General features: G+C 43.9%; 1 protein-coding gene across 1 annotated transcript in view; it reads right to left on the bottom strand.

Annotated features, from left to right (window-relative positions):
- Positions 1 to 16061, bottom strand: part of ATF1 (activating transcription factor 1) — a 42640-nt gene that overhangs the window by 8919 nt on the left and 17660 nt on the right. Inside the window, exons 3-7 of the mRNA XM_075199292.1 lie at positions 15360 to 15485; positions 15125 to 15225; positions 12200 to 12330; positions 11823 to 12005; positions 11547 to 11706 (exon numbers count right to left, since the gene is read on the bottom strand). Coding sequence (XP_075055393.1) covers positions 11547 to 11706; positions 11823 to 12005; positions 12200 to 12330; positions 15125 to 15225; positions 15360 to 15485 — 701 coding nt within the window. The remainder of the gene's footprint in view (positions 1 to 11546; positions 11707 to 11822; positions 12006 to 12199; positions 12331 to 15124; positions 15226 to 15359; positions 15486 to 16061) is intronic.

Below are 16061 nucleotides of genomic sequence, written 5' to 3'. Positions count from 1 at the left end.
CTCCTTGTTAAAGAGGATCCTGGAGAACTCTTAAAGGGGCTAGGCCACAGAAGTCGCAGAGTTCTGCTTTACTCCCATCCTGTGGAGATTCTGATTCTGAATATTCCTCCCAGAGATAGGGTAAAGTAGCAAGGAGTCAGACATTGATGACTTCTCATGCTTCAACAAGGAGTCTTATGGGTGGATAATTAAGTGTGGGCGGTTCAACATGCACTTCACATCTAGGACAGAGGGACAGCGGAGCCTGACAATATGCTGTTTAAGAAGAATTGTTTGATTCTTTGCTCTGTGAAATATGGACCAAACCTGAAAGGAAGTTTTGTGTTATCCACATACTGCTGACCCTTTATCCTCTGCCCAAGGTGAATATGGATAAATGAGGGAATTCACTTAAGGTGGATGACCGTATGGACAAACGCGCCAAGGCAACCACTATGCTAATCCTGAATGACGAAGCGAGTGCTTCCCTGATTTCATCTTCTGCTTAGGTTAACAAGGCAGTAGAAAAGAGGTCAGAGGAACAGCTGGAGTAATTGCAATCAGGAAGGAATTTCAGCTTCTGTGGTTTCTGCTTGCCAAACACTCCAGCTTAAGGCTTAGGAGGTGGATTCAGTCTCTATGCCTTTCTCTAGTCTTGTTTTTCCCAAAGTTGTGAAAAATGGAAAAGCCAGCAAATGTTTCTGCATTTTGTTCATTTCATGTTGCCAGCAGATGAAAATCTCAGGTGCTAAGAAAACAGTCATCTATCCCTAAGAGGAATACAGTGGATAAGTTCTAGATGATGGCATCGTTAAGATCGGTCACAAACAGTATGGAATGGGAAGAATTTATGGTGTCCATGGACATCAAGGATGTTTAATTGCATGTCCGAAACTTGAAGGGCGATTAAGGTCTTCTCAGATTTGTGTTTCGTTCTCACCATTTCCAGTTTTGGGCCCTTCCTCTTGGGCTGGCGACAACCCCTTGGCCATTCGCCAAGATTAAGGCCATCATGACTACAATTCTGAGGTCCAGGGTGAGAATGATCATCCGTTACTAGGATGATGTATTGGTTAAGTTTGAGTCCTCGACACTACAGAGAAATGACACATGTATTTGAGTCCCACTGCTGGATTATTACTTATTACTACCCAAGTCTAACCTGGTCTATACCCAGAGTCTCTTGTTTCTGGGAAGTAATAACCCAGCAGGTTGTTACTTCCCGGAGACAAGAGGCTCGTTTTACAAACTGGTAAGAGGTCTACTGGTCTACTCTGTTCTGTTTGAAGGTCATGGGTAAGATGGTCTCAACTTTCGAGGCCATGCAAATTGCAGTTTCATTCAATGTCCTTGCAGAACAAACTCCTCTTCAAATGGGACAAATTTCATTCTCATCTGAACACTCAGATATCAATCATTCAGAAAACTGGACCTATGATAAGAGAAGGAGAATGATAAAGAATAGTAAAGAGGACATCCAAGGATTTTGTTAAAGGTTTTGGAGGAATTGCGCATATTGCTAGCCATGTATTCCATATGGCGAGTTTGCCATATCCTGGTAATCACAGCAAGGAGAGAGGGGGGAGCGACCTGCTTCTAATCAGTGGTAATTTGGCAAGTGGCGGCAGATATAATGTGGCAGGCCAGTTTATATTGAGGTTTAGCGGCCAAGGGGAATCAAAGGGGTAGGATAAAAAATTGGATCAAAGGGAAGGGAAATTTGAATCACAGACTATCAGGGATTTAACCTCGTGCCAAAAACGGATCAATTTTGGACAATCCCGCCATATGTGTAGAAATGGGCCTACACCAGAGCATAAACGCCAACATCTGTCAAAGAAGTCAGGCAACTAGAATTTGGTTATAAAAGGTTGTTAGGTGTGGAATGTGGTCCGCAGCAAACTTTTTATAGTATTTTCCCGAAAAGTCATCCGGACCTGGGGCTAAGGAGAGCTTGAGAGATTTTATCACTATTTTTACTTCGTCTGCATTTAAGCAAGACAGCGGAGGTTGGGAAAGTCGCTAAATACGACTCCAAAGCACCTGACAGAAGGCCCTCCCGGGGCTGAAGATTAGGAAAGTGATATAAGGAGGTATCTAAATTTCTAAATTTATTGACAATGTCTAGAGGATCGTACATTACAGAATTGGTGGATTCCTTGTGGAGTTTGTTGATAAAGCCTTGGGCATACTTCTGGTGAAGCTTACGGACAAGTAGGAACTCCGCCTTATCTGGCTCATCATAGAAGCGTTGGAGTTTCAGTAAAAGGGGAGGCCGCTCTCCAGGACAAAAAGTAATAAGCTGACCCTTCAAAAAGTCAATTTGTGATAGCAAGGATGAATCTGGGACCTGATTGTGCTGGGTCAGGAGGATAAAAATACGTTGCTCTAAGGAGGAGACCTCTAGAGCAGCCTACCATTTTGCCTGTGAGGCAGTGCTGAGTCTGCTACGGATGGTGGCTTTGTGAGCTTCACAGATGACACCTGAAGCAACCTCCTATGAGGTATTTTTGTGCAAGTATTCAGAGATTATTGTTAAACACTTCTACTTTTATTGACTTCAAAACAGCTGAGAGACATCAAGGCGCTATCTAAAGGCAGGTGGATTCTGGTGTAGGTAATCAAGAAAGGCAAATTATAGTTTGCAGTGTGACTCATTTTAGACCAGTGTTTCTTAAGCCTGGTCCTCAGGACCACTAACAGTGCATGTTTTCCATATCTTCTTGCTTTAGCACAAGTGTATTCATTACTGACTGACACATTGTAACAGATCCACAGGTGGTATAATTATTTCCCTTTTCACCTGGAAAACATGCACTGTTAAGGGTCCTGAGGACTGAATTTGATAATGGCCGTCTAAAACAGTGTTTAAGTCCTCCTTTAGTCTTTTGGGACTTGATTGAAGGCATTACAAGCAGCTGCATTTGAATCACTGTACTAGGTGGATTTCATGTAGGTCACATAGAAGACGGTTTTCCTTCTGGCCATTTCCTTGGCCCGGAAATGGTCACAACTGGGGACTGGCTTGTAGATCACCCTATGTGTTTTTTTCATGAGAATATGGATGGTTCTCCGTACATAACAATCCTTTTGGCCTGAGATGGTTTCTAAATTCCACTCAATTTTGGACATTGCAATTTCAAACGAGTCAGAATCGGTTCTAAGAGGAAGAGGAATATCTTCACTTACTGGATGTTGCTAGGGCATAAGATATAGGTCAGAAGAACCCTAGACTGTGGGAAGACAGATCATCTACTGGTCCTCTACAATGCTTCTAAAAGAGGTTGACCTGCTTCTAAGCAGACTACAGCCAGATGGATCATTTTGGTGATTTGTCACACTGGTGTTCCATAAAACATGAAAGCTCATTCTACTAGATCAGCGAGTGCTTCGTATGTGACACGTACTTTCGGCTAACAGCTGTTTCAGATGCCCACATGGTTCTCGGTACATTTTTTCAGGCTCGTGTATTTTCTTTTTTTTTTTTTTTTTTTTTTATAATTCTTTATTTTGAATGGTCAAACAAAAATACACAAGAAGCATGATACTGGAATTGGAGTATAAAAATAGAATACAACAAAAATACAATGGAGTCATCTTCTAGCATCCAGTTGGAACATAAAATGGGGATTAACGAAGTTTTACATTTTACAAATGGTATTGAAAAAAGTGAAGAGAAAACAAACATGTGGGGTGGGGGATTGAGGAGACCACAAAGGGGAGTAGTATGTATGTTTGGGGGTGAGAAGTGTGTAGGTGATTGAAAAAAAAGTACTGGCGTGTGTGAGAAACATCAGACTCGCCGCATATGGGTCATTGTGAGAGAACTATGGGCCAGAAGGGAGCACACGTTTCACGAACTGCCACAGGGCCCAAACCTGTGTAAAACCATGGCCTCTGTCACGGTGGCTAAGTGGTTAGCACTTCTGCCTTACAGCACTGGGGGGGTCATGCGTTCAGTTCCCGACCATGGCCTTATCTGTTAGGAGTTTGTATGTTCTCCCTGTTTTTGCGTGGGTTTCCTCCGGGTGCTCCAGTTTCCTCACACACTCCAAAGACATCGTGGTAGATCAATTGGCTACTATCAAAACTGACCCTAATCTGTGTGGGTGTTAGGGAATTTAGTCTGCAAGCGCCAATGGGGCAGGGACTGATGTGAATGAGTTCTCTGTACAGCACTGCGGAATTAGTGGCGCTATATAAATAGATGGTGATGATGGAGATAATAGGTAATCTTTTCCATGGTTGCAAGATGCCAGATCTGTTTCCTAAGGGCATAGAGAGATAGAGAGAGAGAGAGACAGGGGGGGGGGTTCCAGGTAAGGGCTATGAGACACTTGGCAGCTGATAAATTATCCGCACATATTCTATCAAGATCTGGGAGAGGGTAACATAGTAGGAAAACCCAGGTATCCTTTTGCAACGGGAGCTTCAAACAAATGATTGAAAAAAACCCATGGACTGTGTCCCAGAAGGAAGAGAAAACCGGGCACGTCCACCAAATATGGAGCAGAGAGCCCCTGAGGCCACAACCATGCCAACAGTTGGATGAAGAGGAGGGGAACATCTTATGAAGTCGGGAGGGAGTATAATACCAATGGAAGTAAATTTTGTAAGAGGTCTCGATATGGAGCTTTTGGCTATCTCCAGTCTCATGTCCTCTGAAGCTTCCCTCGGGTCCAAAGAGGACGTCTCCTGGCGGAGGGTCTGGGGGGGTGGGGGGAAGAGATACAGGTTTGTATTGAATGGGTGCCAGGGGGGATAGGGCTGTGGTGAGTATCAGTTTTGAAAGAGTGGGGATCCAAAATATTAGTGTCAAATTTAATGGTGGAAAGTAGTGTGGAAGGAGGGGGATGTAAAGGGGACAGGCCCCATAAAGAAAAAAGAGGTCGGGCAAGGTGCAGTGGGCCAACTATATTGAGCCAGGTTGCGGAACTCGCAGGGGCATAAGAAGTGACAATTTTGGAAAAATGGGAGGCCAGATAGTATAGTTTAATATCGGGGAGGTCCCTACCACCTCCAGGGATGGGTCTTTTCAGGGCATGGAGTGAGACTCTAGGGGGTCTGTGGTTCCAAATTAACGGCTTGAGGACTTTCTGGACATTAGCAAGGAGGGAAGCGGGTACAGCGATCGGTAGTGTTTGGAAAAGATAAAGTCACTTAGGTTTTATATTCATTTTGACAGCAATGATCCTGCTCAGCCAAGAGATAATAAGGTGGTTCCAGGTTAGATCAGATCAAATCCTAGAGAAGACGGGAGGTAAATTTTCCTGAAAGAGGAGGTCATATCGGGAGGCGAGGAAGACTCCTAGATATTTGATTTTCCTAGACTGCCTCTTGAAGCTGAAGGTGGAGAAGATCAGTTTCCCGAGGGGAGACGTTGAGCAGCATGGCCTCTAATTTTGTATAGTTTACTTTGTAGCCGGAGGCAGCACCATAGACCTGGAGGACGTTGTAGAGATAAGGGAGAGTGAAAAGAAACGACGTCATCCGCAAAGAGTTGGAGTTGATGTCACCCACCTGCACTCCTCGGATGCTGGGGTTAGACCTAATTTGAGAGGCCAGGGGTTCGATCACCATTGCAAATATGAGGGGAGATAAAGAGCAGCCCTGCCTCGTGCCGTTTTGGAGAGATACTGGATTTGAAGGGGTGCCATTGAACAGTACTTTGGCTGAAGGGGTAGTGTATATAGTGCCAGGACGCCAGCGAGGAAGTCACCATTATTGCCAAAGGCCTCAAGAACGGCTAAAATGAATCCCTAGGAGATCCTATCAAATGCTTTTTCAGCATCTAGGGAGAGCATGATATTCGAGGATCTCCTGGAATTTGCGATGTGGATGTTGTCAATGGCACTTCGTGTTGTCCCTTACCTGGCGCCCCGGGATAAACCCCACCTGGTCGTAGTGAATCACAGAGGGGAGGAATACGTTCAGGCAGGTCGTCAGGATTTTAGCTTATATTTTAAGGTCTAAATTGAGAAAGATGATAGGCCTATAGCTTGCCAAGTGAGGAGGGGTTTTTCCTTTGGGGATCACTACAATTCTGGCTTCGAGCACTTCAGGTGGAAAGGGGTCTGCTCAAAGAACGTCATTATAAAGGGAGTGCAGGTGGGGGGCAAGCAACCAGAATTTCTTATAAGAGGCGTCAGTAAAGCCATCAGGGCCAGGGGACTTGCCTTTTTTGGTTTTGGTAGTTTGTTGGATCTCGGCTAATGAAATTTCCTCATTGAGAAGTTCAAGGGCCTGTGGGGACAGTTTGCGAAGTCTAGATTTAGCTAGAAATTCAGAGAACAGTGTAGTATTAGAGTGTTGCATGGGGGAGGTAGGGTCGGGAGATTGTAAAGTGCGGTGTACTATTATTGGAATGCTTCTTTAATAGCAGTGGGATCGCGGATGAGCAGTTTGTGGGAAATGCGAATCGAGATAATATTCTTATTTGTCAAGGCAAAGCGAAGGTGTGATGCGAGGATTTTATCTGCCTTGTCCCCCCTCTCATAGAGGGTCTGCCGAAGCCACTTAAGGCATTTGGCTACTTGCGTAGAGAGAAGGAGGTCAAGTTAGGTTTTAGTCTCACGGAGGGTTATGAGAGTTGCAGGGTCCGAGGTCTTTTGTGTTGGGCGTCTAAGATTGGGAGTTTGAGCGATAAATCGTTACCCTTGACGAGAGTTTTTTTTTTTCTTTATGGAGGCCATGCTGAGCAGGTGTCCCCTCAGGACCGGTTTATGCGCCGTCCACAGTATGGAGCTAGAAACATCCAAGTGATCATTTAGCTTGACGTATTCCTCAAATCGCGTTCCGAGCTTGGATAGTATGTCCGGATTGTGGAGTATAGTCGTTAAGTCGCCAAGTCATAGGGCGGAGACGGGGAGAGAGGCCAGAAAGGTCGATGGAAATAGGGGCATGGTCAGACCAGATCAGTGGATGGATCCGAGCCGCTTGGAGGTTTAAAGCAAAATCATGACTAAGCAGGAATATGTCAATATGAGAATAAGAGTAATGAGGTGAAGAGTAAAATGTGTAGTTGCAAGTGGACGACTCCTTCACCCTCCAAGATTCTTAGAGAAGTTGGGATTACATGAGACTGAGGAGGGATTTAGAAGGTCGTGGTTCAGGCGGGGTTGGTGTTGCAGCCACAGGGATAGATAGGTCTAGAGAGTTATTTAGGACTGTGTTGAAGATTCCAGCTACATTAAGGTCTCCCTGGCGAAGTCGGGTCAGTAAAGCATTTCATTTTGAGAAAAAATGGAGTTGGTAAGGAGCGTATATATTAACCAGGGTACAAAATTTATGATTAAGTTTGCCTAAAAATGAGGTAGCGGCCGTCTGTCCGCAAGGGAGTCAATGGGTTCAAAAGTGAGGTGGCGTGCAAATAAAATCGCAACTATGCGTTTTTTGGCTGACTGGTCACAGGCGTGATTGTGTGTTGGGATACTGTTTAGAACGGAGCTCAGGGTGGGAATTGTGTAGGAGGCGTGTCTCTTGTAGAAAGATTAGATAGCATGTATGAAGTTTGAGGGTGGTGAAGAGTTTACCATGTTTGTGGGGACTATTCAGTCATTTTACATTGAAGGAGAGGACTTCAAGACCCATGTGCAGAGAGGAGGAAGGAGATAGAAAGAAAACCTGACAGTGTGGTCGATTAAGGGAAATTTGGAAAGGGGATCGGGAGAAGGAGTGGGAAAGTAGTCACGCGGCAGTGTAGGCCGGGACTTATGGCGCAGACATTGGGAAGGGATACTGTGTGCCGGAAGGGCACATGGGTCAGCAGGGGAGCTGTACGCTCCTAGAGGGCGCGGAGGGGAATCCAGAAGATGCATCAAGGGTAACAGAGGTATTGAGTGTGTACCCTCGGGGGCTACCTAAAGTAATGTGCAAGCAGAGAAAATGGTAGTAGGGAGTGAGCGGAGCAACTGAGGGGGGTGGTGGCGCGGAGTAGGATGTGATATGGGTGGGAGATAGGGAGTAGAAGAAAGGGGGAAGTGAGTGTGAGAGAGAAGAGAGTGATAGGGAATAGGTGTGTACATCAGAATATGGCAATGCTGCAAAACAAGGTAGAGTGCTTAGATGAACGTAACGTAACAGGGTGCTTCCACATGACAGCTCACGTACGATATAAAGTAGTTAAATGCGTAGTACCAAGGGGCCAGGCGAGTGCCAAAATGGCTACCCGGGCGGCGAATGTAGTCAGGGAGTGTGATCCTAGAGCACCTGGAGGAAAGGTGAGGTAGTAGAAGTTAACATAATAGAGCTTGGGGCACCCAGGGCCCAGAGAATGGCACCCACACCGAGGGGAACAGCCAGCCAGACCCGAGAGACAGCCTTAGATAGTGATAACATAGTACTATGGGAAAAAAAAAAAAAAAAAAAAAAAACATTGTGCAGAACAAATATCAACAATAAACAAAGTAAAATGTTATATAATTGAGCTCCTGTACGGTGCATCTAAACAGTATATAGAGTGCTGTCAGGGTGCAGTAGTAGTACTTGAGCGCCACTAAGGAAACGCAAGTTAAGGTATCCAGCAACCAGATGTCGGCCCACCAAATGCAGGGGACAGCCACCAGGGCCCAAAACTAGAAAGGAATCATTATACAAGAGCAGCAAAACAACATAGTGCAAATGTATAAAACATGTATAAAAACGGTAATTTAACTAGAACAGGGTGTACTGTAGCGGTCTTGGGATACGTCTCAGGAATACTAAAGAGACTGCAAATGTGTGAATGCCGCCCCGCAGGCGCTAAGTAGACAACCCAGGGAAGTTGGTGTAGGGAGGTGTGAGGCAGAGAGCACACCAGTACAAGCATATCATGTACACAAGGGGCGAGGGCCCAGGGTGGTGCATGGGTTCTTGCTAGACAGCGGCACTAGGGCCAGTCAATAGCGAAAAAGAAGGAAAAGAAAAAATTTGATTTCTCGTTGTCGGAGGAGAGTGGGAACAGGTTTAAGGTTCCTCCGCTTGGCTAGGGTGAGTGGGAAAAGGTCTTGGAAGATTTGCAGGCTGGTGTTGTCGAAGGTGACCGTTTGAAGGCGGCAAACCTCCTTCATGATAACTTTCTTTGTTGTGAAGTAGTGCATTCTGAGAATAACATACCTCGATTGGGATGGGGTGCTGGGAACGTAGTCTTAGCGACCGGTGGGCTCAGTCTAGAAGATGGTCCTTAGGGGTCAAAGGGGAGAGTTGAGTGAAAAGTCTCTTGAGGTAGAGTTTGGGGCGGGCTGGTTCAATTTGTTCAGGTATCCCCCGGATTCTCAGATTGTTGCGTCGTGCCAGATTGTCTTGGTCTTCCTGACCATCTTGTAGCTGGGTGATATATTGGCACATTTCATGAAGGTCTGTTTCAAGAGATTTTTGGTACGTCACCACCTCTTCCACTCTGTGTTCCAGGTGGTTCATTCTGTCCCCAATTTCAGCGATGTCCGCTTTCAAGGAATGAAGTGCCTGTACTGAGGCTTTGACGTCTTTCATCTCCTTGAGGAGGGACAAGAAGTCCCAAAGGTTTATAGGAGAGTGCACTTCAGTGTCAGGTTCTGAATCAGAGTGTTCGCTAGGTCTAGCTGGTGTTTATTGTTTGGAGAGGTAGGGAAGAAGGTCGCCTTCTGACGTATTTTTACCCCTTAGGCACCGTGGTAACAGGGTCAGGAAACAAGATGAGGGGTTGAAGTGGATGGGAGAGTTCGGTTGCTCCACAGTACGGTTCTCGGGGCCCGGAGTGACAAAAAACAAACATACAAAAAAAGAAACCAAAAAAAAAAAAAAAAACCTGTTTAGACTCAAGCCATCTGAAGTCCGTGGGTCATAGTGGCGACGGGAAAGTGTGGAGGTCCCAGAAAAGTGTGCAACTTAGTGGGAGAGTCCACCACAAGTGGGTGGAACCACAGCCCAAACTGTGTAGCCATCGATTGAGTGCGAATTCTTCGTTCTTTGGTGTTGTGGAGTAGTTGGGCAGCGTTAGGTACCCAAATATGTTGGCTCAGCAATCTGTTGATGATGGTAGAAGCCGTTTTAAAGCATATACTAGGAGTGTGCTTACAGAAAGTGGGAATGAGAGAGCAGCTGCTGAGAGGTGAGGTCCGTCCAGACTCACACCGGGTCACAAGATGGAGGTAGTGAGCTCTGGGCTTGGAAGTCTATCCCTGAGATAACACAGCAGGGAACACAAACAGCATTATCTCAGGGGCAGTCTGGTTGGGGACATGGAGGGGTTGTAGAGAGGTGTGGCTGTTTAAATTATCTTTGGGTAAGTGTCACCCGGCAGGGTCAGTGTGCTAGGCAGTCCCAAATAAGCATGGATGTGTGTGCTAGGTGGGGTAGCTGATTTGGGCAAAGTGCAGCTTCTTACCCTGAGGAAAGGTGTCCAGGCTGGTCCGCCTCCTGAGAGTGTGAGACAAGTTGGAGGTGGGAGCGATCAGGTGTTTGCTGCCAAATGGGGTCCGCAGGCCTAATGCTGGGGACGAGATTACCAGTGTCAGTGAGGGCTGTGTAGCCTGTTGGTTAGGGATGTCGCCTGGAGTAGGGCCTGCGATGCAAGGGCTGTAGCTGGGGGTGTAGGAAGCGATAGCCCTGGCCTGGCCAGAGCCGACCGGAATCGAGGGTTTTGGAGTTCCGGTGCCAGGCGGTGAGACAACAATCTTGGGACACTGGCTTCGGAGCCCTGTAGGTGAGCACAGGTGTTCCCACAGACAGTTAATTGGTGGTCCGGAGCCTGTGTAGGGGATCGCTGGCCCGTGGTAAGGAGAGTCAGACACCAGGTGCAGCTTGCGCCAAGATGGTGACCGGACAAGAGTCCCACCACAGCGTTGCTGGTACGGGCTTGTGAGGGAGCATATACCCCTAGGCCGTAGTACCTATGTTTCCCCGTCTTGTGGGAACGGGTTGGCAGTGAAAAACTGTCAGTTAATATAGGCAGTCTCAGCTGGGTATTCGGGCCCCACGGAGCTCTCAGAAAGTGCGTGTGGCCATCTTAGGTGTCAGGCCACGCCCCCTAGGCTCATGTTTTTTGCGACCAAGCATGCTAACTTCAGTCAGATGGTGCTGTGCACCGTAACTAGGCGTGTACTCACACAAAGCGGCAGCTTTAGGACTTCCCCAGGATATCAGTATTAATGTAGATGAATGAGAAAATAAGATTTTTTTTTATTTATTTTTTTATTTCTTTTGAGGGTGTTTCACTCTCTTGGTTTTGTCTTCTTCTGGTTCTGTCCTGTGGGGCATTGTTAGAATAATAAAAGTTTCCTGTAGGATAGGTGTACAGAGAAGGGAGGAGCTTAAGAAGTTTGACTTTATTTAAAAGTGCCAATGTCCTGAAAGTGGCCCTATATCCCCATGGTACCGCTGTCCCCCAATGAATACAGAGAAAAGGATTTAACATACAAGTATAAAAATTCTATCTGACTGAAGATCTCCAAATAACTTTGTATATACACATGCATTGCTTGAGACAACTGATGACTTCTCAGAACAGCTGGTGGAGATCATTTGTGGACAAGTTTCAGAAGCTAGTCAAAATTAGTGTAGAAGCTAGCATATCATTTTAAGTATTATTGACAACGGGCATTTTACCTTACCTATTTTTCATTAATCTTATTTCACGCTTTAGCTGTGGGTCATCTGTCTTTGTTGGAGGACAGGACAGTGTAACAGGTGAAGTCATAACCACAGTTTGTGGAAGGGAGGTGGTGGTCGACGTGGTCCGGATCTGATAAGTCTGCATGTCTCCTGAAGCAGCTAAAGCATACAGAGACACAGCATTAACGGATACAGGAAGTAGAAAGTAGACAAAAAAAAAAGTACATATTGTACACAATTCAGGTGTAGACCAAACTAGATATTTAAATACATACTCTGTACAACCACTTGATTGCTAGGTACAAGAATCTGCTGGCCATCTGATGTTTGGGCATACTGTAGTATAGTTGTACCAGATTGGTTGCTGCCAGTGTTGGCCATTGCCAATGCCTGCAACCCTTGCACGCCATCTGTCCCAGAAGTGGCAAGCTGTAGGGTTCCATTAGGACCAATGGTTACTAAAGAAAAAAAATGCATATAACATTACTAACACTTATGGCTGACATCAAACCAATTAAATACCCAAGTTATTCTTTAGATGCAAAAAGTTTGACTTGACAGTGTAGTGAGTATTCTAAAGATAGACACTTTATATCCTATAGTAGACAGTATTAGCACAAAAAGAAAATGGATGCATCATGTCGGTACTCACCATACTGTCCAGTGCTTGTCTGGTATATAGTGGTAGCGGCAGACATAGGTGTAACAGTGGACACACCTGCAGCGTCTTCGTTTCGTTTTCTATCCCCAGTGTCTTCGGAAGACAGATCTTTCAAGATTTGCCTTCAGGAAATAAAAATTCAGCAATTTGTTACATGTATAGATCCTTATTAATAAAGCATCAAGACTACTGTTGAAATCTCATCCAGACTGCAGGCAAAGAGAACATTCAAAAAACTATTTATATATTTTCGATGAAAAGAAACACTGCATATTGTTAAAGTGAAAAAATACCCAAATTATAAGAAGGGATTAAGTTTTTAGGTAATCTGTGATCATCCACCTGTTCTGGAACTACAGGTCCCAGGGAATGCATAATCATAAATTACTCTGCATAGTGAACATAATTACATTAGTAAGACCTAAATACTGTACTGCTTGTTCAGCCACTGTAAAGTCAATTGTGAACCATAGACTGTTTTTCAAACTATACATATTGAACAGGTGTGAAATATGGGAGCTCTACAAAACATGTAGTGAACTTTTGTGAAAACTGGTGCACAGAAAAAAACAAAGCTGATATTAGACCCATAGAAAGTCTAACACTTGAACAGTTTAGGAAATGAAAACAAACATCCGATGGGCCTTGTCTTTAATAAAATTGCAATTTTAAAAAATGACAGCAAGCCACCGAAAAACTATGTTTTTGTTTTTTTCTGGAATAGTCACTTGAAAAATATACCCCAAGAAAAGAAAGATGGACAAATCCCAGGCACTTGGCAACAATGGCCTATGAAATGTTACTGCTGGCACATAATGTTTTAGAGGACTTTAAATATTAAATATTAGGTTTAGGAAAGCTAATATTTAATGGATTCTGAAAAAGTCTCTATAGTGTATTTAAGATATTTTATTTTCTATTTTCTTAAAGCAATTTCACTGGTCATTCTTCTCAACCACAGTGCATGTTAACCACTACCTAATTCCATATCATGTCCCTCACTCTGTTTTGATTTATTGAAGGAGATAATTTAGAACACATCAAAACTTATTTGGATTGTGTCCAGTAGTTATGTTGGGAAGTTCAGCATGCCATTTCCATATACAAGTCCATTATCTGATATTCAGGGCTTTTTTTTCCTCATAGACCGCTCTGAACGGTGTTCCGGCACATTTTTTCAAGGTTTTTTTTTCTTTTTCTCTGCGGTGCTGCTACAGTACAGACGCTGTCAGTGGAAGGAGCCGCAATAAAGTAAAGAAGCGAGAAAAGAGGCATAGAAGGTAAGTGCAGACTACAGAAAGCGGGAGAGAGGGCTACCAAAAAATAAGGGGGGGCAGAAAGAGGGCTTCCCAAAAACTAGGGGGGCAGAAAGAGAGGGCTACAAAAAAAAATGAGGTGGGGGGGGGCAGAAAGAGAGGGCTATATAAAAATGAGGGTGGCAGAATAGGGGTGAGAATAGTTAGTAGGCATATGTGAAAAACGTTGGTAGGTGGCAGGGGACATGTCAGTGTGTAACAGGTGAGTGATGTCCAGTTGTTTTGTATTATTAAATCTAACACATTTGGGGCCTCCCCTCTGCGTTTGCTCCTGGGCAGCAGTGAAGACTGGACAGCATTCTGCTTTAGACATCAGTGCATCTGGACTGCAGCCTTACCAGCCAGCCAGGAGGAGGTAAGAATTACTATTTTAATTTTACAATTGTCAAGCGTGTGAGGGGCAAGGAGGTGAGTAAATTGTTCCAGCATCTTTTTTTTTTTTTTAACAAAAACAGCACTGCTGCTATTTCTAACCAAACATTGACCATGATGATGATGAAAGGTAGGGGAGAAATGTAGTGTATATAAAGCAGAGGCAGATCAAAGTATCCCAAATTAAGGCATTCTTGTATATCAAGTTAATTATTCAATCAAATCCAATACAAAGGGGTTATTGGGGGCAAAATTAATTTTCTTCAGTAAAGTTTCACAGCTAAGTCATCTGTTACCTACTACTATATTTTGTATCCATCTCCATATATTGCTCTTTAAAGGACACCAACCAGCTTAGTCCTACATTTAAAAATCAAGGTGCATTATATTCGTACAATACACAGTTTCAATGGGCATTTGTGAAACAGAGTCTGAACCTTTCTTGTATTTGCCATAATCTGTGCTCCTGGTGCCATAATGCAATTAAAGTTTGTCAATTTTACAATAAATAATGATCAAGTGCCAGTCCCTGCTCATGTACCTGACCATGCCCATCTTCTCCATCATTACTGTCTGTAGACTTTTTTTTGTAGACTTTTGTATACTGCCAGAGAGACAAGTTTTGTATTTACAAAAAATTAAATACAACCCATCCTTCTGCTTTAACTTACATCCCCCTGACCTGCAGCATTTACAGTAGCTGATGTTACTGATTCAGTGATCCCACTGCCCGCCAAGTAGAGTATGATGCACTCTCCCAAGTCTTGCCAGGTATGCAGGTGAGATAGCAGCAGGAGTGACAGCTATTGATCTACTGTGGGGAGGAGGTGAGCAGCATGTAGAATGTGCACACTGACATCAGAATAAATATTATTTAAATATTATTTAAGAAACATCAATGGGAAAATATCCTGTGTGTTATTATATTACTATATATGCCAAATAGCAGAATGTAAATTTTATATCTGCAGCAGCTTCAAATATGCAAATTAAGTGAAGATCTTTCCTAAACAAAAATGAAATTTCAGGCTTAAGTGATTTACCCATCTCCCCCCACCACCTTTGCATGCAGAGGAGGGGGCAGACAAATGCACTCTACCAATCTAACAAGAAAGGCACTGCCACTTTAATAGGAAAGCAATGACATTATAAAACCTCATTTCTGTCAACTAGACGACTGCCCATCTTATAGAAGTATAACAAATATGTACCAGATACCTTCACTTACCTATATGATGGTCGACGAGCTAAAATGCCACGTGCCTTCCTGGAGGAATCAATACTATCCGAAGAATCCTGCGAATCCTCACTGTCCGATAGTGAAGAGGCCTAGAACAGACGAAATAAAGTGTAAAATATAAATAAGTGTCTTCAAGAGTATAACTTTGATCCTTCTTCCTTTGCATCTACGATATACTACACACATACAATGGTTTGCAAATTATCCAGGTAGTATCAGTTACCTGTGATGGAGGGACCTGAGGAGAATGTATTACAGAGGACTGGGCAGTCTGGATTACACCTTGCACTTGGACTTGCTGATCCCCAGAAAGTACAACGGTCAGGGGAGTTGTGCCTCTTAGAGACATCTGAAACAAAATATTTAGAAATAAGGTAAAACAACTATGTGGCAACAACTGATAAACTAATTAATTCTTGGCAATTTCTACTGGTTTGAATTGAAAATTGTAATGATCAACTAGACCCAAAAATGTAAATGCTTATATATGAAAATAAAAGAATAAATGTGCTGTTCAATTTTTCCCCTAACAAATGGAGTATTTCCTCCCTCTCACTGTCTAGGAACATTGGCATTTCTTTTTTTCAAAGTATAAGGGATATATTTATCAAGACATCTAAAAAGGAAGAGTGAAGGTGTTGCCCATAGCAACCAATTAGATTCTAGCTAGCATTTATCTAGCGCATTCTAGAAAATGATAGCTACAATCCGATTGGTTGCTATGGTCAACACCTCCACCTTTTCTTTTTAGAAGTTTTGAAAAATGTACCCCCAAGTGCTTAAATTTCAAAGCCTGGTAGAATTGTATTGATGTCACTGGAGGTTCAAAGGAAATGACTGACCAAAGTATTCTTGTTATCCAAGCCTTGGCTGTGCAGCCAATTGGTCATTACCCCAGCTGGGGCCCTCAATATATGAAGAGGAA

This window comes from Mixophyes fleayi, chromosome 2 (genome assembly GCF_038048845.1).
Source record: "Mixophyes fleayi isolate aMixFle1 chromosome 2, aMixFle1.hap1, whole genome shotgun sequence".
Lineage (NCBI taxonomy): Eukaryota > Metazoa > Chordata > Amphibia > Anura > Limnodynastidae > Mixophyes > Mixophyes fleayi.
The sequence above is the reverse complement of the archived record's forward strand: the minus strand, read 5'-3'. Positions and strand labels throughout refer to the sequence as shown.